Source organism: Stegastes partitus, unplaced genomic scaffold (assembly GCF_000690725.1).
Source record: "Stegastes partitus isolate 25-593 unplaced genomic scaffold, Stegastes_partitus-1.0.2 Scaffold1195, whole genome shotgun sequence".
NCBI classification, from domain to species: Eukaryota; Metazoa; Chordata; class Actinopteri; family Pomacentridae; genus Stegastes; species Stegastes partitus.
In genome coordinates, this window is record NW_007578926.1 from 118,332 (window position 1) to 141,814 (window position 23,483).

The 23,483-nt window shown below is 40.0% G+C and overlaps 1 protein-coding gene across 1 annotated transcript; it reads left to right on the forward strand.

Annotated features, from left to right (window-relative positions):
• The first annotated feature begins 165 nt into the window (after positions 1 to 165).
• Positions 166 to 20,215, forward strand: LOC103368714 (pterin-4-alpha-carbinolamine dehydratase 2). Its single transcript, XM_008297167.1, has 4 exons — positions 166 to 353; positions 1,293 to 1,424; positions 16,952 to 17,032; positions 19,903 to 20,215. The coding sequence occupies exons 1-4, from the start codon at positions 249 to 251 to the stop codon at positions 19,996 to 19,998; spliced, it is 414 nt and encodes a 137-aa protein (XP_008295389.1). The 5' UTR covers positions 166 to 248; the 3' UTR covers positions 19,999 to 20,215.
• Positions 20,216 to 23,483: the final 3,268 nt, after the last annotated feature.

Below are 23,483 nucleotides of genomic sequence, written 5' to 3' on the forward strand. Positions count from 1 at the left end.
TTGCTGTAAATGTAGTTAATTTTATACCAGTTGTCCTAATAAGTAAGCCTAGAATCTGTTTTGTAGGTTGGTTTTATTCACTGTCATTACTGTTTTTCCTATGCATAACCAGATTCCCATTGAAAATGTGTCATTTTAATCAGGCAGTAAAGTAAACAGCTATGTAAAGTGTGAGAGGGCAGCAGAGAACAGGCGCAGAGCAGAGGAGGTGTAAGTGCAGAAAGAGGACAGCTGACTAAACGCAGGGTATGTCTGGATTAATATTTAGCCTGAGGACGAGCAGCTCATGGCCCTGCAGCCGTGTGACCCGGCTGAGCAGCCTGAGGCTCTCCAGGAACAGCTCGTCCAAAATGGTGAGTGCTGCATGAACTGTCTGCCTATTAGCATTAGCATTTATGAAGCACATTAAACTGAGACTTAAGTGTGTTTAGAAGGCATGTGAACAGGTGTAATCTCACGAGACTAGACTACACTGTACTGTTTCGGTAGCCCCAGTGAGCCTGTGCTCTTTCGAATGAGACCATATGCCGGACTTCGTTGTTAAAACTCAAAATGAAAGATTTCGCTCTTAAATGTGAATCGGCACACATAGTATCGGACAGTTTTTAAACACGTTTTGAATTGCTTCGCGACAAGTCTTCAATTCGGCGTAAATAATGTGATAACACAACAGAATATTAACACGGAATGTCAAATTTTGGATTTCAGTGACTGTTTCGCTCCCAACCTGGAAGTTGCTAACATTGCCGTGTATTTTCACATTTGCTGTGCCATAAACCTGAAGATTACGACATGAAGTGAGGATTGTAAAGATGCCGAATCAAAGTAGTTGGTTGTAACAAGTCGGGCAAGTGCTAAACTCATTTTACTGTGAGTGTGTGATTTTGCCAATAAGAAACCAGATAAAAATGTAAAGATTTTAAAGCAAGTTTGGTGTGTGTGTTTTTATAATGCACACATTGAGAAACCTCGGCCAATATCTATACAGTGATGTAAATATCAGAGCGATAAGAAAGCAACATAATTTTCTGAGCAGACATCACATGGTTCTTATTTTTGGTGCTAGACTGCCACCTTTTGGATGCAAGCACAAATAGCACTCAGCTAACTGCTAAAATAAACATGACAACTGAATATATGAGGTATGTAAAGGCTGAATCAACATTTTAGATTAAAGGGCAAGATGAATTGACCCCAGGACTACAGATTATAATGTGATTTGTCAGTAGTGATGCTGGCTTGGGAGATGTAATGATGTTAAATAAGTTTTATTTCCACGGGATTGTCTCCAGTCGTCAGACTCCCACTGGCTCTCCCCTGCAGACCGGGACCAGCTGGTGATGGAGCTCCGAGCTGCAGGCTGGATGGAGGTGGAGGACCGCGATGCCATCTTCAAAGAGCTTCACTTTAAAACCTTTAATCAGGTGTGTGTATGCGTGTTTACCTCTGACTTGCTTAGAGACAATTTTAAACCTCTGAATTATGGATTATTTTGTTATTGCTGTTAGTTTTTTGCCCTTTAAGCTGGCCTGAGGTTCAGACAGATTACATTTAGGCAATGCTGACTGGTGTTTATGATCAGGTTATCCACTCCGTCTCTCCTGGAAAATTGTAAAATGCTTTGCCTGCGAAGAAATGCATTATCTAAGGTCATTGTTTTAGATAGAACTTAGCAGTTGTTATTTTTTTTTTAAAGAAAAGTGACTATTTCAAAAAGACACACAGCAAGATGAGCACACACTGCCATCAAAACATTAGACTTCACTTAAAATGTCTGCCTGTCAGTACATCTTTAAGTCAAGCCACCCAAAGAAGAATCCCAAAAATGTAAATTAAATATTTTTCTGTCAAATTTAATAGTTTAACTAAGGACTGAAATCAGAGTATTAGAGAAAGTCGTGGTGATAATCAGCCATGTCTGCACAGCTGTTACAGGATTTTCCACCACTTTTTCATGAATGAGAGAAAGAGAACACACACACACACACACACACACACACACACACACACACACACACACACACAGAGGTAGCTGACATCTGCTTCAGTATTTGCAGTTTTCTGTTCCAGGCAGCCAGCAGAGGATTTGATGAAGCTGTAATTTTTATTTTTTTTTTTTTACTTTTTGCAGCAGGGGAGATCTGTTGTACGCTGGCTGGAGGTTTGTTTGACTAGAACCAGGTCACAGACTGCCAGACGCAACTCGCTGCACAACCGGAAACACACAAATTCATCTGTGTTTATGCGCTGATTGGTTGCAGGTTTAGCAGGGGGGCAGGTTCATCCCTGCTTTAATTGATTTCATTTGTTCCTACTGGATTGTTTTTGTTTCTACCTCCAAAGTAAAGCACTAATGAGTATTGAAAGCTTGCTGCTAATGAGTGAAGCCTTTATTCCTACTCATTGTTTTGTCATCAATTGGACGTGGATGGAGCTATAGGAAGGAGCAGATGGGGTATCGTCACTGAAAAAAATAGATATTTTAAGCAGTAATAAGTCTTATTTCTGCATATAAAGTGAAATGTTATAATGAAACCTAATTTTAAAATATTTTTTTCTTCAAAGTGGCACTTAAGTAAATGCATCTAGGACTTGACATCAAACATACTATGATAGATGTGGCTTTCTTTGTGTCTTTGTCAGCATTGCAGTACTGACAAAAACCTTGCTTGTTGAGGCAAAATCAACGTTATACGAGCTGTGTTTCGATATACATGTCATGATATACAATGACGCCAAATAGGAAAAAGCTTTTCTCCAGTTACCAACGAAAGGACTCATTTTGCTGCATGGTTGAATGCCACATACGATTGTGTGCTCCTTAACAAAATCTAAAAACATACACTCGCCTACAAATAAACGAATCGATACATAAGACCTGAATTAACGTTTTGTCTTATACGATATGAAAATTATCCCCCTTTTTTCCGGTCGTCAAACAGGCCAAACTTCTCAGTGCCTCAGCTTTCAAAATGTTTTCAACACAAGCAGCTGAACAAGAACGTTGCCTAAATAAAATAGTCTAAACTAAACACAGTGATGATTCATATGCGAGGACATTTAATCAGAGAACGACTAAACACACTATGAATCTAAACAAGCACCGAATGCCAGATTGTTACTTTAGTCTACAGACACATCTTCAGTTTGTACTCAGCAACTGTGATTCCCAGTCCTGATCACATCTGGATAGTTTAGGTTCTGGCAGTTGTTGCAGAGCTCTGTGCTCTGTGTAATTTGTACCATTACGCGTGAGATCTGTGTGCATCCATTGCATTTTATTAATGAGCAAATATTTTAAGTGCTTCTCAAGACACCCAAGGACACTGTGTATGAAGTATTGATCAATATCAAAATTAACCAGAATTCCTACTTTGCAATTTACGTCCATGTCTGTCCAGACTCACATAATACAGTGAGGGTCAAATGATATGATTTTGTCAGATTACTGATTATTAGTAATCAAGGACACCAACATTCAGTATACGTTTTCAATAAAAATGTAAATCTTGATATCAAAATTTACAATAACATACTTCAACACAAGCATCTCTTTAAAATTTCTTTGCGTGCGTTTTGCATAAGTGTAATTAAAAATGTTCAGGACTTGAGCATGTCACCTATCCGACATTACTTCAGACCACCGAGTGGAGACTACAGATCAAAAGAGACAGCTGCATCAGAGCCAAAGTACATGGATTAGTTGTATCAGGAACTGGTTGGAAAAAAAAACAGTACTGCTAATTGGAAAATGCTAAATATCTGATTGAACATTTCAGCCATAAGAAGTGTTTGACCCTGTAATATATGTAGGGAAGGCTTTCAAGGAATTTAGTAGGTGGAGATTGGCGTCAGCAGTTCAGTTTCTGACCGGAAAAGTGGTTTTGCAGAATATTATGATGTTAAAATGAAGTTGATCTTTTACCTTTTGTATATTAGAGCTAATCACTTCATCATTTCATCCTATTAGAAATTTATGTATTTTTGTTTTGTTTTGTTTTTTTAAAATTTGATTTGTTAGGTTACAGTGACATTGACCTTTGACCTTCAGTCACCAAACTCTAATCAGTTCATTGTTCCAGTCAATGTTTGTTCCAAATTTGGAGAAATTTCCTCAAGCTGGACGAACAACCTGAAAATATGACGCCTCTGGCTACTGCTGTCTCTGGTACGGTGGATAAAAAATATAATCTAAAAGTTATTAAAAAAAGATGCAATCACAATAAGATAAGGTAGGCATATGTACGACATAAAGGTTTCACAACAAAATTTGTTTTAAATTGCTTTATGTTTTGAGCTGTGCTGATGGATGGTGATGAAAACTTTAGAAGCAATTTTTTATTCAACATTTTGCACTTACGTGAAATGCACCAGTGCTCGTGACATTAAAAAAATACACAGTGCCTCTGTCATAAATGCTTCAAGCTTGAGATTCAATTACTATTTTTTATTTATTTATTTGAGCTTTTGACTTGATCCCACAGTCAAACCTGCTCTGGTGTTATTGTGACTCTGGTATATAATTCTGTCCTTTAACACAAACAGCCCTACAGGGACAGTCACTAAAACTGCAGGATGTGATCCAAAGCTCCACAAAAAGCTGGCCAATGAACACTGACATAGTATTTTATTACAGTTGTGTTTTCCCAGAGATATATATATATATCTGTTGTATGTTTTTGTTGGAGAACAGAATCCCCAGGATCTACCTATTATCTATTTGACTGCAAACAACCATTGGTGTTTAATGTAACATGTTTTTTCACACTCGTTTTGGAAGCTCATCATTAATGTTTAAGGAACGTACTGCTGACAGCGACAGCATGTGTACAGTATCTTATTGTGTCCCACATGGCAGCTGATACCAGTTCCACCACCTTCTCGGGGTAAAATAAACACGAAAAGTTCAATGTAAACGCTTTTTGGCACAACACTTGTAAGCAGCTTGCCCCTTTTTAGCTCAGCTGAGTACTGGGCGAAGTAAACTGCAGCGTCTCAAGGCCACTTAGCGGACTTCCTCTAATCCTGTCGTTAGTTGTTTTAGCCCCTAAAATAGTCTGTTTTTACACTTCCCCTTGTTTGAAGTGAGAGGGCGAGCGCTGACCTCCCCCATCTGCTCCTCCTCGGCTCTAAAGCCTCTCCTCTTACCCCGACACGTCAGGCTGCATTACCCTGAGACACGCCAGGCGGCCAGTTGGCAGCAATTGGGTTTTTGATCAGAATGATTTCTTTCACAAACAATCAAATTGGTTAAAATGTTTCATCTGGCTCACAAACCACTAACAACCCCATCATTCCTTCTGGTAGATGTGCTTTACGTTCGCTGCCACCCTCCTCTCCCTATCTTTTCTGTCCTAGTCTGTCTCTCATTCCCACTCTGTGCCCCATGTTATTGGGGGAATGAGCTCACGTTGTTCCAATTTTTTTTTTACATGCTGGCAAACCCTCTCCATCGTTTCTTTTTCGCTCTCTTTTATTCTCTCTCCAGACACCACCACCCCCCCTCACCCCTCAATCAATTCTCTGATGCATTTTCACCAACTCTCGAGCTCGTTTTTCATGGCTGTTCTTAAAAGGGGGCTTTCACTGGAGGGGAATGGAGATGAGGAGCGACATGCTGGCTGATTTCCATTCGCCACTTATCTCCGAGTGATGGGGCTCGAAGAAATCAGATCCCCAAGAGTTTATAACGAGAATAACAAATCCCCTTTTCTGCGTGCTCAAACGCTTCTTCTTGCGGACTCTGGGGGGCGGTAGAGCTGTACCCATGACAAGTCCACAGTTGAAGTGGAGCCGAATACACAAGGGCACAGTGCCACTCAGAGCTGCAAATGAACTTAAAAGGAACATGACAGCTGGACTTGCTTCTTTGAGTTTATTTTTCTTTGATTAAAGCAAGTGGAAAGTGTTGTGATGCTGTTGTAAGCAGCTCAGTAATTTATCTGCGGCATGTGGGCACACAGAGCGTTGTTAGTGGCAGTAGTCTGAGAGGTAACTGTGACTTATTTTCCTTGTCAAGTCCTGCATATTTAATCAGGTTTGAGAGGTGAAATCCTCTTTCTGGAGTTGCTTTGGTCAGTGAGAATCCCTGCAATCACATGTGGGAACATCTGTGTGTGTGTGTGTGTGTGTGTGTGTGTGTGTGTCTTTAATACTGTAAATTTTGGTTGCGTATGTTTTTAAGTCGCAGTCACTGATATTGTTTACGCGCCAAGCTTTATGTTATGTATGTTTACGGATGACCATCTGCTACGCATTTCGGCGGATGAGATGGAAACATTCATGCGACACGAGTAGCCTTAAGATGCAGCGTGTATAGGAGAGGTGAGCTGTGCATGCTCAACCGTTGTGTTACGTTAGCTGAGGTTGACAACGATGGCATTCCTTCTTTGCCCACAAATATTCAGCCACGCAGCCATGGGGAATTCAAAAGCTGCATTTAGGATACAAAAAAATGGATGGTCATTATCTCCAGTCTCTCTTAACTGAAAGATGGAGACTTTGAATTGGTAAATGTCTGTATCCAGAGTGTGCTGGATTGTTGTTATTTATGTGTTACACATGGAATTATGGAAATCCACCGGTAAAGAGTTTATAAAATGTTCCAGATACCCATAAATGGTTTTTAATGATAGGTGCTGAAATGATTAGTTGATTAATCACTTCATAGGTTGACAATTGTGGTGGTTTTTCACAATTTTCTGACATTTTAAAGATTGTTTTAATTTATAGGTCAACTCACTATTTAGTCAACAAATAAATGGATAATGAAAATGGAGTTTTCGCCAAGAGTTCAACTGTTTAATTTGGGTGAGAAATGTGCAGTAAGGTCTATAATTCATAGACGATGAATAGTTTAATACGTGATGCTGTGTGCAAAACTGGCATATATTTTAATTAGCAATATTTAATACTGGTATTTAGTGGAATGTCAAGGGTGAAAATTGGTTTTCATAAATTACATTATCAGTAGAAGGAAGGTGTGTAAGGATTCATAACATTCATGGGAAAATGATAAAATGTTGTTATATACGTTTTGGAGCTAAACAATATGAAAAAAAAAATCTGTATGGATATGAGTCACAGTTTTAGTGCAAATAGTAACTTTTGCATTTCTTTTCCACCAAAATTTTTTTTAACATGATGATATGATTTTTGCTGCATTCTACACCAAACAATCATGTTTAATTTTCAGGCTGAAGAATATAAGTTATAGGCTGTGACGTCTCTGTAGCGCCACAGTGCTTCATTTAAAATGGCATGTTGGGATGATTTTACCTTTATCAAAACTTGCAGGTTTAGATATTGCACAGTTTTGATTATTTGCTCAGCCCTACATGTTTGCATTCAGTACTCAGTTGTATGTCCGTAGTAGGGTTATGTTGCTGCATTCGTGCTTTTTAAGATTTTCAGTGACATCAGTCTATGCATGTATAAGGTGTCCACCATCAACCTTAAAATTAGCACCTGTATTTCATATACTGATGCCACGATACAAAGCTGATTTAGAAACTGTGAAGAAATCATTTTATAAAGTTAATTTTAAAAAATAAGTCAAAAGAATATTTTTAAAATGTGTGCAAAACAACAACAACAACAAAGGAGAACGTGACACAGAGTTGAGACAAACAACAGGCCAAAGCTGCGGTTCACCACAGACAATAGCCGCAATACAAACACCGGGAAAAAAAGCTTCTGGACTTAAGGTCCAATTTTGAGTGCGAGGCAGCTGCTGCTGCTGCGATTTCTGAGCAGAGCGGCGCTGTGTTCAGACTGCTCCCTCTGCTCCTTCCGCTCCGTCCTCGGAGGCTGATCCCCCCCTTTTTATATTCAGTCAGGGGCTCCCTCTCCTCCAAATCTCCTTCAAGCCTCTGCCTCTCGTTATGGGCCTCGGTCTGCTTGTGTTGAATAAGTTGTCCTACAACTTAAACTGAGCCCCTGGGTAAACCAAACTCTCAGAGCCATCCCCCTGCTGCCTCACACACACACACACATACACACACACACACACACACACGGTATGAATACACAAACGCTAGACTGAGTTATTTTGCTGACATTGGCCACTTCACTGATATTTGCTATATTATTTTGATATATTTCCATATATTTGCAGATGTTTAAAAGGCTAAATGTATTCCAATCCCAATATTGAAGTAATGTAACTTAGTTATTATTCATTACCATTGGACTACTTCAATACCAAATATCAATATGATGGCTTTTACTTAAGTGTAAGCTTTTTTTTTAATAATTGGTATACATGTATGTGGCAGGATTTCCCATCTTCTGTGACCAGCTGGAGTGAAACTGAGAAGGTGGTGAGGTTACAGATCAACAGGAGGCTACAAAATATAATAATTATCATAATTAAGATGTGTACAATATCAACAGTATGTGCCCTAAATATTTGCCATATCCCCTTTGCTGTTGTAACACTACAAATTTCCTCACTGTGGGATTAATTAAGCTTATCTTGTCTTATCTAAAGATCTAATAGTAATTTATTTCAATATTCATTTGATTTAGCAGCAATTTGGGGGAACTGACCCTTTAAATAGGCCAGCAGAGGAGAAGCGGCAGTGTACTTGAGGGGAGAAAGTTCACCCATGAAGTCCCATAATTAATAATTAACAATAACCTGCAGCCTGTGTAGCTCACAGCATCTCTTATATGTTATTTCTTAAAGGTTGAAAATTCTTGTGTAGTCACAACTTATCTACCTACACTTGTGGTTCCCTAAAATGTGTTACTCACTTACGTGTTGCAGTATTTTGTATTATGGGAAGCATCCATAAGCACAATATTGCGATCACTGCAGAATATCGTGCAGAAACATCACTCTAATGAAACCGCTGACACGACAGAAACATATGTCTGACTTTAGTAAACAGGTTGGATTTTCACTTACATTAAAGAGAAAAAAAATGTAAGTACACCGTGCCATTTATTGTTACATCCTGTCTCCATGTCGGGTGTAATTTGTAATTAGTCGCCTAATTAATGAAGGTACTACTGTTGTGTGTAGCTTTGGAGATGCTCAAATGGACACTGCTGCTGTTTAATGCAGCTGGTGTGTGTGTGTATATGTACATGTATAAGTAAATAAAATTCACAAGGAAGGAGAAAACAGCGAGGCTAAAGGCACCCAAGCTATGACTTTTGTGCTCTCTGTGATGTTTATGGACCAGGGTTGCTGTTGTTTATTGCTTTGTGCCAAAATTGTGAAAATTCACAATTGTGGCATTGTATATCATTCTTAAATTGTAACCATGCTAATAATTCCCATCTTTACTAAATGCATCGGTAATCTGATTATGTCATAACTTTAACTGAATACGGTTACCTTTTTTTGTATCTCAGTTACGCTCTGTGAATTCTGTTATTCTCCAAGCTTCTATAATTGCACAATCAATCTATTTATTTTTTGTGTGTGAAATTTAAAGCGTGTTCAGTTCATTTTTCTTCTTTTTGTTGTTCTCGTCGTGTGCCACGCTCTCTTAAGTGTGGAAAGGGTGTGGTCAGTCAACGTTTTGAGTTTGGTCCACGTCATGGTGCACCAGCATGACAAAAATACAATTCTGGTGGGAAAAAAAAGAAATGGGTCAAAAGATGTTTCATAATTTGCAAAACCGTCGACCTAATCTAATGTAAACCCTAGTGTCTACTCACATGTACTTACCCTACACGAGTGCTCTGACCGTATCCCTTACTCAGAGTGAGAGGCCGGTTAATCGGCTCAGCGGTGTTCAGTTCCCACCTCTGTCTGCAAAATGGAACTTTCCCTGGGAACTGGAGGCATCCTGCATTCATCTCGCCCTGTGAAAATGGCTGCAGGGAAGCCGCGAGGTGTGGCGCCCGAGCGGAGGTGGTGAGATAATCTGGCTATCAGACCTTGGGTAAGCTAAGATGGCCCTGACGTCTGCTGTCTTTTGATGAGCCCAATGTCTTTTTAAGCCCTCGCTGGTAACCCTGCAGTTAATGAGGGGTTTGCATAAGTTGGCTTTAACGCCATGCTCGAGCATTACATGACACCCGTTACATAAATAGGAGCTGACGTGCGTGAAGAGTTGCTACACACGATGTTAGTCAGTGAATGAGTGTTCACAGTTTGGCAGAGCGTGTATTATCTTTGTCAGGGTATCAAATTGAAGCTCCTCTCGGTGTTTCTCAACTCTGTTAATTTGAGAAGATTAATGCTGCTGATATCTAAGTACCATTAAATATTCCATGACCCGGCTGATGTTACACACGCCCAGCGGAGCTCTTTCTACTAGTGTTTGGCAGCTTCGCTTCATAATTACTTGATATTTTGCTTTAAGTTACATGTCAACGTAGCGGACAGCCTCGTCCGGCCAGCTGGAAACTCGCTGTTCGGGGAAAGAAGAGAAATGAGACATAAGAGGTGTGGTCATCATCATCACCGCAACGTTCAAATCACAGCGTTCTTCGCTTTTTCGCGGCAGAGGAGCAACGGTTTTCCAGGGGGCTAGCGCTGACGCGGGTGATGATGGGGCTCGCTGGGTAATCATCGGGTAGTCATGGCGGTGTGTAATGGAGGAGAGCGGCTTGTCCTCGTGTGTGTGTCGGCGAATACTTGCGCGTACGCCGAGGAGGTTCGCATGTGCACATTTGTCCATGCATCAGTGTGAATGTGTGTCTGTCAGAGGCTAGCAAGGAGTACGCACAATCTGCATGCACTTAGTCCTGGCAAGGCAGAGCAGGCGTTTCTAAGCCCTTGGACCGCGCGGCGGTGGAAAGCCGATCTGTAAATAACAGACACATGTGTTTGAAACTGAGTCCTGTATTCCAGCCCACAGCCGCAATGAGAGAGAGAACACCACTCCGCTCCGACGTCAAATTGTCTCATCCAGTGTTGTATGACAATCACGCTGTAATAGCACCAAAATGGCTCCTCAGAAGCGGGAGAGTGTGTGTGCGGGGGTCTGCTGTCGGGTGTTTCTGATTATTCGAGATGGGGGCCTGCGTAATGTCATGTCAAATTATCTGACTCTGACAGCTACAGCCTGTCGGGCCAGTTGGAGCGAGCGGCTAGCTGGCTGAAAGGACGGCTAGCTGACTGGCTGGCTGACCCGCTGGCTCGGGAAGTGTGGCCCGGACAATGCAAATGGAGGAAACAAAACTCTTTGAGAGGGAGAGCCCTTGACCTCTGTTGACATGAGACCTCAGCTGGGAGTGGAGGGTCGGTTTTATTTTCTGTTTGGCCCAAGTGGCGGGTGTTGCGATGACCTGCGGTTGACAGACAGGCAGAGCGCTGCCACTTTTGCCTGCATTGTGTCCGGCTGCTCTGCTTACTGCCCCCGAGGGACCACCGCCCGCCAGAGACAGCCGATGTAGGGCACCATTTTTTCAGGCCTCTTTCAGGATTTCAGTTGCTTTTGGACATTCAACTCCAATTCATTTGTAGTGAGAGATTACGGCTTTTCTTTGCCTTTTCCTCTCCGCATTTTTGTCTTCCTGCGACATAAAGTCTTTTCTCAGGGTTCGTGTTGCCTAACTGTCATCTTATGTTTCACATTCCCTTTGCTTCCAAATTACATTTTGCGCTGTGGTTCATTTGCACATCACTGAGGTCTCAGCAGGGACATGTAATTTTTCAGAAAGTGTGACACTACTATACAGCACTTTGAAGTTTAGAAAGTAAGTGTAAGTTCTGGTTGGGGCACTGTCAGTTAAATTGATTCAAAATGTAAATACAAACACTTATTTGGGTTCTGGTACGTATTTTGCTATTAATCATTGGTTTGCAAATCTGCAGAAATGTATCGTACAGATGTGACCGCAGATGTTTGCAGTTACAGACCTGTCATAATACCAATAAGTTATTACTGTGTTGCCGTTATGTTGCTTTAAACTAGTGTGACCTAGTTGGCAGACATGTAGTGTTAAACCGACGCGGGTTTGAAAGGCATGTTATCTTTGAAAAAAAAAAAAAATCACCAAAATTGCAGCATTTATCAGAGCCAGAAACTGTGAAAACCGAAAGAATCATTGGACTTTCAACTTTCTGTTGGTCTCTGAACTACTCATATGGTGAAATTTTCCAATGGAAATCTGAGCTTAAAATGAGGATATTTCTTTAAAATGACTTTATTGTACATATGCCATTTAAAAAAAAGGCAATTCTGAAGCCATAAGTGACTTGGCTGCAACCATCAACCATGTGAGAAAATGTAGGGACTTTTTGGCTCAACTCAACTGAACTGCAGGCTGTGTTTGTACAGAGCAGATAGACAAATGAAGAATAGTAGTAAAAAATCTGCAATATGTAAGGCCACCATTTTCCCCAACAGTATTATTATCATGTGTTGGCACTTGGAAAAATGTTGTATTCCAGCTTTTTTTTCCGTTTTGGGGAAAAAAGTAATCAAAGAATTTTAGCTTTAGATGTTTCTCTCTCATATATATATATATATATATATATATATATATGATTAATGGCATCGCAACTGTCATACTACACAAAAGACACATCTGAGTTCTCTCCAATTCTAGCCATGATTGTGCTGTTTCCACAGAGGTGCAGGACTTCATATTGCATTTATGAAAAACGAGTCTGCAGTGAGTAAAAATGTGACAGGAGAAAGACACTCCCAGAAACTGCCCTCTGAGCAGTTTTTGGGCGTTTCAAAGGGTTAAAGCAGGAAATGCATTTATGATTCACACATAAGAATCTCATATATGAAACCATCCCAGTAAAATGCGACACTTTTTCTTACGGTAATTTAGCCCGGGTATAATTAGCATTTATATTTGAACTGCTAATTAATATCCTCATATTTTAATCGAGATTAGTACCAGGGCTTTTGGTCAATTGAGGGCAGCAGGAACAAACTTGACAAAACTTACCTATCATCACCTTTTAGGCTGATATGGCAAACTGGTTAGCAGTTACTTATTCACACATCTAGCCGCTGTGGAACGTGTTCATCATTTATATGGAGCTGCCTTTGTGCCCATCCACCAAATGTCAGTGCGCTATTGTCTCTCTTTTAGCTCTGGTTTTGGTCCCTACCAGCTTCTGAGGGGAAAATCTGGCTCTTTAGCTGCTGAATGCTTCACAACATTCACCAACTTGTCCCTGAAAAAGCTGCTAGCTGCAGCTGAGAGAAATTGTTCAAAAGTGGTGAGCTAAAACTCACTGTAGAGCTCTGTGAAGCTGAAGGAAGTGGCTGATTCAGGTGATCACTTTCTGTAGCTTCATCGCTACAAGCAACTCCATTCACGATGGTTGGATTCTTGTGGCCTGCTTATCTGATAATAGGAACCCAGTCTCCCATCTTCTGTTTTTTCGGGTGGTGGCTTTCTGGTTATGTTTACGCACCAAGCTACGTGGTTAGATTTAGGCTAAAATACAACCCTTTCACAACAAACTCGAAACGTTTCTGACATTTTCTGAGTTAGCAGGATGACAAGTCTTTCCCCATCTTATATAGGATTTATTGTCGAGAAGGAAAAGGAAAGGAGCGACAGTAGATAAAAGATATGTCGATTTAAAATCTGTTTTTGACACGTTACAAACAATTGTAATCCAGCAGAAAATATGTTTCCTTACATAACTGAGAATGCAGTTTGATTGTAAAGGGATGTAATGTTTGATAGGCCGGGCTGCAACAGCTGATATACATTTTCAACAAACGCAAAGCAAAATAGCTTCAGTACGGATAACTTTGTTGCACTGTTTCTAATTTTTCAAATTAATCCTATCCCATATGGATATATTGATGAAAAGCCAAAATTGGCTTAAAATATCGGATCAAGACAGTCATAGAGTTTATCTCTGCAATTCATTACAATTATGTGAGCTTGTTATTGATGCCAGAACACTCAAGTCACATTAGAAACAAGTAACCTCACTATTTGAATCAGAGAGTAATAGCAGTGAGTCTCTGGTGCCCCTGATGGTCACTTTGATTTAACTGACAGTATAAAAAATACTTTTCTGCACATTTACAGCAGAATTTTTGACCAGTCAGACTGTCTTGAAATGCCAAGGGATGAATTTCTGCTCCTTAACAGAAATTGAGTTTTTGAAAAAGCTTGGCGGAACAACGTGCAGGAAACATTTATTGTTCACACCGAATCCTTTTACCTGTCACTCAGTGTTCCTCGGCAGCAGATTAAGCCTGAGCTCGGCCCTGAGAGAGAGGAGACATGTTTGGACAACACCTGACATGACAGGCTGCTTAACCATCCCCATTAGATCCAATGAAAACTGAGAAAAAGCAGACCGCCTCGCTCTCCAAATTGGTGCCAGCGGGGTCAAGTTGCAGGAATATGCCAATTACTTAAATTGATCAGGAGACGGTTTTCTTGATAACCAATTTGATCAAGCTGCCGATCGTGTTACACGCAACGCGCTGCACGGAGACCGAACAGGCCGTCTCAGAAATTGGCTGCAACACACCAGAAAGACTAAATGCAATTTCCTCTGTGAGAGTAATTCTGTTTCGTCATGTCAGGTGGTGGACGGGGCCGCAGCCGTGGCCTGTAAACAATGGCATTTCAGTTGATTTAATTAGGCAGAGAGGAAGCATTTAGGAGCTTAATTGAGATTGCAGTGGGAAATTGCTCTGAAATAGGTCTACCTGATTTCCCCCCCCTCCCTCCCTTCTCTTCACAGCGAGCATGACGAGGGATTTCACTCTGCTCTTTGTAGATAATTAGAATAACCGTAATCACTCCCTGGATGGTCTGTGATTGGAGAGAGCCACATGCCAAATATGAAGAGTGTGTATGTAAGTGTGTGCATGCATGCTCTCATGTCCTTATGTGGGTGTGGAAGTCTGCACACATGCATTCAAGAGGGTTTTTGTACATGCGGAGGCGTCGTCTTGTGCTTCTCTGTGCCTCAGATGGCAGCATTGCTCCTTTTGCTGCATAAATGTGTTACTCTTTTTTTCTTTGTGCACAGCTGGGAACAGACAGTTTAAAACAGCTCCCTCTGAGAATTGTTCTGTAAAGCTGCAACAATTAGTCAATTAATTAGTCCGTCATTAGAAAATCACCAAAAGTGATTGTTTTGGCTTCTCAGAGAAGAATATTTTCAGGTTTCCTCCATCTACTGTGGTTCTAAACTGACTGTCATTTGTTTTTTGACCAAAGTTGAATCAGTGCTGCATTTGTTGTGTTAGAGCATTCAAGTTTTGCAACATTTCTTTTAGTAGGACTTAAAAAAAAAAAAAAAATTTGTTCAAAAAAGTTTTACGTGTCCACTGTTGACATGTTTTTTATTTATTATTTGCATTTTTACAATCAGTAACCTGGGTGCTGCTGGCTTTTACATTTTTTTTTATTTTATTCGTGCTAATAAATTCTAACTACAGCTATGATATTTAGTAGAATAACGCTGCTTTAAATGATATACATGCAGAATAGCAGCTTTTACCATACGGCTGAGACTGGAAGCACTAGCAATGAACTACATCTTTTGAAAGTGTCTGTTCTTAAGGTCAACACTGTCATACTAGCACTTTAATTGAGGAAGCATTTAGCCTTTATATGCAGCATATAAACAGTTAATAACACACTATAATGCTGTCGCCTACACTGATTTGAAAAGCTGTATATAAAGAATTTAGACTTTTTTCTATCCAATAACACTAAATAACATGATTATTAGAATAGTCTGTGAATAATATAGTAGCTGACAGCTAATCTATTAATCATTGCCATGTAGTGGAAGCTGCACAATAAATAATAATATAGTAGAGTTATAACAATGAAAAAACATTAAAGAAATTATATTCGCTGACCAATACTGTACTGTGGTTAATCCTCTGATCATCATAACCTGTAAGTGGATTTGAAAGGCATGTTATCTTAACAAAAAATGGCAAAAATCCCACCATTAATCACAAAAATTAATCATTTGCAGTTACCAGATTCTGTAAAAAGCAAAAAATCCATGAGCTAGTGACTCAACGCTGTTCACCAGTCACAGGACAGAAATTCAGTGACTTTTCGGCTGAACTGCAGGCTGTGCTTACACATCGCAAATAGGTACTGAAACAAGTTAGAGAGACTGAGAGCAAGATAAAACATACTTGAGCACCAACAGGAATGCATGATGGCTGAAATACGGTATACAGAGGAGCAAGTTGTCAGCGAGTTGTTGAAAGATACATTCAGCATGGTGAAATATGTTTGGAGAGTTGAAAAATGTATGGTTTGTAGAGGTTGAAAAAAATGTAAGTTGTAAAATATGTATAGTATGTAGAGCTGCCATTTTCTCCAGATTGGTAACACCTGTGTACTTGTTGACTCCAGGTTTTTTGAGTTTTTGTAAAATAAGTAATCGAATAAATGAACTTTGATTTTTTTGTTCAGTAATGACTTAACTTTGTTGCATGGTTGTGCTGTCTAACTTGTGAAAAAATAGTCCACATTGAATAAAAATGTGACCCATTCAACAATATAGCCCATTTATTCAGTGTGTGTATACTTCTTATAAATACTATAAAGACAGATATATAGAGTCATTGCTTGAAAATAATGCTTTAGTGTCAAGTTTCTTGCTGCAAATCAGTGTGTTGTTGGATGAAGTGTTTATGTTGACAAGCACTGATGCAAAGTTAGTTTTAAGGGGAAAAAAAAGAAAAATCTTGGCTAAATATAATGCAGAGAGAGTTTATTAGCCCTTGTTAGCTTAAACTAATGCAGTCTAAGATAGTCCTGCATTAAATTTAACCAGCGAGGGGATTATAATGTTCAGTCTTTGTTAAAATTAAACCAAATGATCCTTTTGAAGGCAGTTAAACTTGGAGATGTTTCTAATATTTTGTGCTTCCTGGAGGCACAGAGTGAAGCTGGAGTGGACTAAATTATATAAAAAAAACAATGACATAAAGAAGCATTGTTATGATCTGTTTTTTGAAGAGACATCACTTCCTGAAGTGTATTTAATCAGTGATTGTTTCTTTCCCAACAGGCATTTGGCTTCATGTCCCGGGTGGCTCTGCAGGCTGAGAAGATGAACCATCACCCCGAATGGTTCAATGTTTATAATAAGGTAACCGCTTTCTCCACATGATAGCTCAAATCTAACCTTGTAATAGTGATTGCGGAGTTGTTCACAGTGCTGTATTTGTGTAGTATCCGTTACAGAAATCACAGCCTGTGGAATCAAACAGTGTCATCTTGGCTACTTTTCTGAGCTACTGCCATATTTACAACGCTGCGGCTGGTTTATAACAAATTACAGACACGCTGAGATCAATCGACCCTGGATAAAGTCAGATTTTTCATGTCAAACAATCATTGCTGGTTCTGGAGAGCTCTCCACTCAAAGCCCGAAACACACTCTGTTAGTCAGAGCGACAAAAAAAAACAAAAACGCAACAGCTTCACACTGTAATCCCATCGTTTTTCTTGCGAAAAGCTCTGCAAATATCTCTGCCTCCCTCCCCCCCCACAACCTCGGTGCTCACACACTCCCTCACTTTCTCCGCCTCAAGAATAAAGTAGTGGTTGATATGACAAACCGAGTCCCCGAAAATCTCCCAGCATTAGGCTGTAGCCACTGAGTTACTGTGTGGTGGACCGGGCCGCTCTGAGAGGAATGCTGCTCCTAATCCACTCTTTATTAAAGTGGCTGTAGAACGGTGCTACAGGTCTCTGGGCCCCCACAGCACTTTCCACCAGACACTTACACATAAATCCCACACCGACTGAGGTTCAGCCTTGACAAAATAGATGCTGTATGTTGAGCTGCTGCTAATATTCTCGAAAATTCAATCATGTTCTGTGCTGTTTTCTTGGCTGTCAGTGTTAAGATGCGAGTTTACGAACCTTTTTTTTTTTCTGGACCCCAATTGCTCTGCAGGGAGTAACCTCAATTTAATTTGTGGGCGGAGCCAACCTCCTCTTAATTACAAATTCCTTTGAAAGCAGCCTGCTGAAGACGAAGTAGACATCAAATGAGTTTAACTCAGTTTCTGATGAGTAGAAGGGTAATCAATATCTGTAACTTTATATGAAAGACTTAAAGAAATACTTTATCAATTTGTGAATTATCTCCTTTCAGATCTGCACTCCTTTTAATTAATACAAACATGTCGGCTTCATGTCCAAGTTTTTCATGTCTAAGTGAGCGCCCTGCTTACTTTTTTGTATAAGTGACAGCAGCAGTTTTACCAGGTCGGACCAAGTAACACTTCCAACACAGCACAAATCTAAACTGCATGTGCAGTCAACGCTTGGTAAATTCTGCTTCACAATGATAGGAAGACCAACAGGCAACGTCGCTCTGAGCGTTTGGCCGCCACAAGCCAGTTATCCCTGTTTTAACTTTTCTGACACTTCCTGCTTAAAACCTAAAAAGTCAGAAGGATTGTGAGGCCCTGCATTTATTGTCTGCATTCATACTGAAAATCAACATCTGCTCCATGGGAGAATGCTCAAGATTATGATGCCCTAATGGTGGCACATATGACAAATATTGTCTACTGTAGATCTCTCCATCACTAACATGGGAAGGTTTGAATGAAGCTGCAAGAAACATTATCGTAAAGGTGATCCATGTCTGGATGCCATCACTATAAAGGTCCCATATGGTTAAAATCTATTTTCATTGTGTTTTGTGAATTATATAAACTTGGAGGTGTAAAGTTAAAGCTGTTAAGATATGAAAACGCTTAATTCTGCCGTTCCTCCCAGCTTTACAAGATAGGAAGAACATTACTGAGCTGTTATGTTCCAGCTGAGGAACCAATAGTCGTCGAGCTCAAACTTTACATAATTCTGCCCCTTCGCTGCGTCCAGATGAGCTGTTCAGAAAGAGCAGCTGCCTGACAGTCCATCAGGTGTATTTACTGTCTAGAGCTGCTCCTGCTGGATGTGAAATGTCTCAGCATCGAGCAAAACACACTAAATGTTCTGCTGTTTGCTGCTAGAGTGAACACACGAGTCTTCATGCACTCACAGCATCAAGACCAAGTTGATTATTTTTATATTTTAAGACAATGTCCCTCCAAGAATCCTCAGAAAATCCTTACTTGTGTGACTAATATGGTTAACGTTGCCATTAACTTTACGGACAAATTCCCAGAAAAGATGCTCTCATATGTGTTTTTCTGTTTCTGTTGTCAGACAAAAGAACAAGTATAAAATAGTGATTGAAATGCAGCCCATTAAGACTACATGTTAACCAGCAGTTGCTTCAGAACCATTTCTAAGCCGCTGCTCTGCACAACTAAACTACTGGTTTAAAACCACAACGTTGTCTTACAGTCTCACCAAATACAAGAGTTAAAAAAAAATAACCAAAAAAAACAACACTACAACAACAACAACAACAACAACGACAATAATTTTCACGTCAAGTGACCACAGAGAAAATAAAAATCAATAGAAAGTCCTGGTCTGACACGCTCAATAACATCTGGGTCGGTCGGTAGGGGGGTCAACCGTTGTGCTGTCAAATACAGATGCAGAGAGAGTCTTCTTCCTGAAGGGGACATGGACAGCAGAAGCTCAGCTGTATTTAAAGCACTGAAACAGTCTGTTTAGAGCAGGGTTACAACCAGGGGTCATTATAAAATCAATTATCATTGCAATGAGCTGAACTTGAAGACGTATTCTGGGGGACATGTGAGACTTTCATTAGTTTAATTAAGCTCGTCTTAGCTCAGAGAGTCTTCATCAGGGTGTAGGGTGCAATGGAAACTGGTGCTGCATTTAATATGAATCATTAAGTAGTCATGTAACACCAGTTACATGACTTGACAAAACAAAACACAAGTAAAAACGTTTATCACAATGACATCACTGCTTCTACGTAAAAAGGACATATAATACAATCTTGTAATGAAAATCTAAAAATAATGTGACCTACTGTAGGTTGACAACAATATATCCAGTAATGTGTTTGTGTCTTCCCAGGTTCAGATTACACTGACTACACATGACTGTGGAGGGCTGTCAAAGCGGGACATCAAAATGGCAAAGTTTATTGACAAAGTTGCACTTTCCATGTAATGTTTTTGTCTTTAGTTTAAAAGTTGAATTCTGCTCCCTCACAGCTTTTCTACTTCCAGCCCTGTTCTTCTGCAAATAGTTATTCCTCATGCAACAAATGCATTTTGTCTCCCACATGCCTGCATTTTTGAAATAAAATCTGTGAAAATACAAATTATTTTGTTTACAGCATATTTTCTACAAACTTTCTGTGAAGAATAAAGCTTTTGTGAAACCTTGTTGTCCCTATAATTGATTTACAGTAGTGTACGTCTCTCTGTTCTGTCTGGACTTTTTAGGAAAACCCTTCTCAGTGGTTTAAATTCCTCAACTGACACATCGACAGATTGGATAGGCAGACCTCACTTCATCATGTGCGACGCTGTGGGTTTTTCTTGTTTTCGGCAGCGTTTATTTTCACACGTGGAATTAAAATCGAGTGTAATTGCTCTGCAGCGCTCTGTCCGGTACTTGCCAATGATCCAGAGGATACTCCCTCCCCCTCGTCAGTCCTCCACCAGACCACATGTTCCTGTTTTGGCTCTGGAGAGTGGAGCAAAATGAGGAAGGGGGTCAAAGTCAGTAGGAAGGGGATTTATTTGATTTACGATTTGGTAAGGGATGAGTCGGATCGAGCTGCTGTGTTTTCCTGACTGGAGGAGATCTGCAGCAAGAAAAAAATGTAGGACAGTAGACGGCAAATCAGTAGGACTGAGTCACAAATAGCCTTTAGTTTGCACTTTGAGCCTTGAGAGGGAAAGTTAATGATGCTCTTCTTTCTCCCAAGACGTGTAAAAAGTCCCCAAACGTATATATTTGAAGTCATTTCCATTTGTATTAGACAATTTCGGAAAATCTGTATATTCACTTCCATTCCAAGATTTACTCTCATATTTGCATGTAAATATGAACTTGCAGCTTATCATCAGGGGTTGGAAACAGGTGTAAACGGTTAGCATTGCACTGTCCAGAGGTGACACAATCCACTCAACAGCAACTCTGAAGCACAAGTTGACAAAACAGGCCAAAAGTGTGCATAATTTCCATGCCAAAAATCTATGTTTATACAAATAGTAATGTAGTGACCGTTTTTTTTTTTGCATTTAATCATATTTAATACCTTTTTTTTTTTTTAGTTACAGTATTATACCATCCATGGCTGCCAGATTTTCACATATATCTACAGATTTTCTTTATTTTGTTTTTATTTTTCACAGACACTGCTGGATCACAGGTTGTTCCTTTTAGGCCTCTACTAACACGGTAACTTGAATCTCATGGCCTTTAAGTTTGCATTAGATTATATAATTTGTCAAATTTTACCATTGTGTTCCCTCTTCACAGTGAAGGCCATCCGGGCCCACACACACATATGCCGCTGAGGTTGAAGCACATGCTCAAAGTAAGACGTATATCATATTGCAAAGATGATTTGTGAGCATTTAAACCACTCTCCATCCGTTCATTCATCACCACAGTCAAGTTCTGAACCAAAATTAGACCATCTTTGCATCTGTTGCGCGTTAAATCGAACAACAGCGACCCATGCAGCCACCCCTCAAACTGCAAGGCTGGAAACAATACCGGTGAATTCAAGTGTTTTTAATGTTACTGACACAAACCACATTGCGTCTGTATACACTCTGCTGTGTAGCTCATCTGTGTTGTCGCAAGTGAACGCAGCAGCTCCTGTTATGTAGAGGTGTGTGTAGCGCAGGGGTTGCCAGCCCAGTTAAATAATAACTGGGTTGGAAAGAATAAAAAATTGTCTTCTGTGACTGAAATCTGTATTCATTGTAAGGAGTTTTACACAGGATTCATTTGGAATTACTGGGAGGCTGTTTGGTACATGCATCCCCACAACTCCATCCTCTGCACAACATCATAATGACTCTCTGTACTCTGCAGAGACCAAACTGATATCTATCCTTCGTAAAACTCCTGGTGAAGTAGTGTTGAAGTGCTCCTGGCATAAATTACTGTCATTTAATTACAGAATTTCCTATTGCAGTCCATTACTTGTGTTGTAAAAAGCAATGACATTACTTGAACACATTAATAATAAGTGATATGCTACCAACAGTATTCAGGAAACTTTACTGACAATTAGGTCTCCCAGTTTCTTAGAGTCTAAAAAAAATCCTTGTTATGTCAAATAAACTACCTTTAACCCCAAAATGTTCAATGTACAGTCCAATCATCACACCTGAGAAGCTGAAAGCAGTGAAAATTTGAGAATTTGCCTTGAAACATACACTCAAAAACTAAAACTGATTAATTCATTTCTGTTCATCATGTTGTTGCCACACGAGAAAAGGAAGATCAGCATTGTGTTATGCAATATCAATAAACTTTTCATGCTATAACAATGCACTGTTTTTCTAGTTGTAACATGAAATGCCTCAGTTGATAACATGAATGCATAAACAGTGTGCAGAGAAGAGATAAATTGAAGAATATGGCTCATGTACGCAATTTGATTAAATTCTACTTCATGCTTGAGTTGAGATATGATGAGATTCTGCTTCTGATATTGTGATAAATACACAAAGAAGGATATGAAAATGCATGAAGGAAGAATGAATCTGATGCTCTGAATGTTGCATTATTTCTCATTGATCAGCCGAAAGGACACTAAAGGCTCCATAAATACACGATTTATCACATTATCGTCAAATTCTCACCATGTCTCCATCTAAACATGACGTAGAACTTGAAGTACTCAAATCATGTTAATGAGCCTCAATTTATCCATTCTCTGCATTATTACAATTTAAGTTTTTATGCTACTTCTTGTCAAAACAACATAGTAACACATTCTTATAACAAGAAGAGTATCTTGCAATATCATCCTAAGTTTGTACGTCGTAACAGCAACTGATGCATTTTTCTTTTTCGAGCATGGCAGCAATAGGCTTCCACATCGATCAACTAACTGAGTAATCTGCTAATTATTTCAGCACTACAAGCTTCTGTAACTGCAAGGCCAGCGTCTGCCCTCTGAGGAGGCGAGGTCGGGTCTCTCTAAGTGACCAGACAGCCATCGCTCTGAGGTCCAGACCGGTCCAGATGTGGCCCTTTCACATAATTGGCCTCAGCTGATGGCCAGAAGCAGCAGGCAGCCAAGCCAGGCCTCCCATTAGCGAGCTCCCTGGATTCTGGCTCCTTAATCCGTTTTCAGCTTCACCTACTAATTCTGCACCGCCAGCAGAAGACAGGCAGAAGGAATGAGGAAGAAAGACGAAGCAGAGAAAGTGGGGAGGATAAGAGACTGCAGAGGTGGAGGGGAGTAAATGACAAACAGAGAGAGAAGAGTGGAAAGGAATAGAGCTGAGAATAGATGGGGCAGGTGGGGGGGGTGGGGTTTTTTTCTTTTGTTTTTTTTTGTGGAGACCTTGAGATGGAAAAATAATAATTCTCCCCAGCATAAATGTCTAGTACCCCTGAGAGCGACAAAAGGGAGAAAGAGAGAGATGGAGTGGGGTTTTCATCAGTGAGTGAGAAAA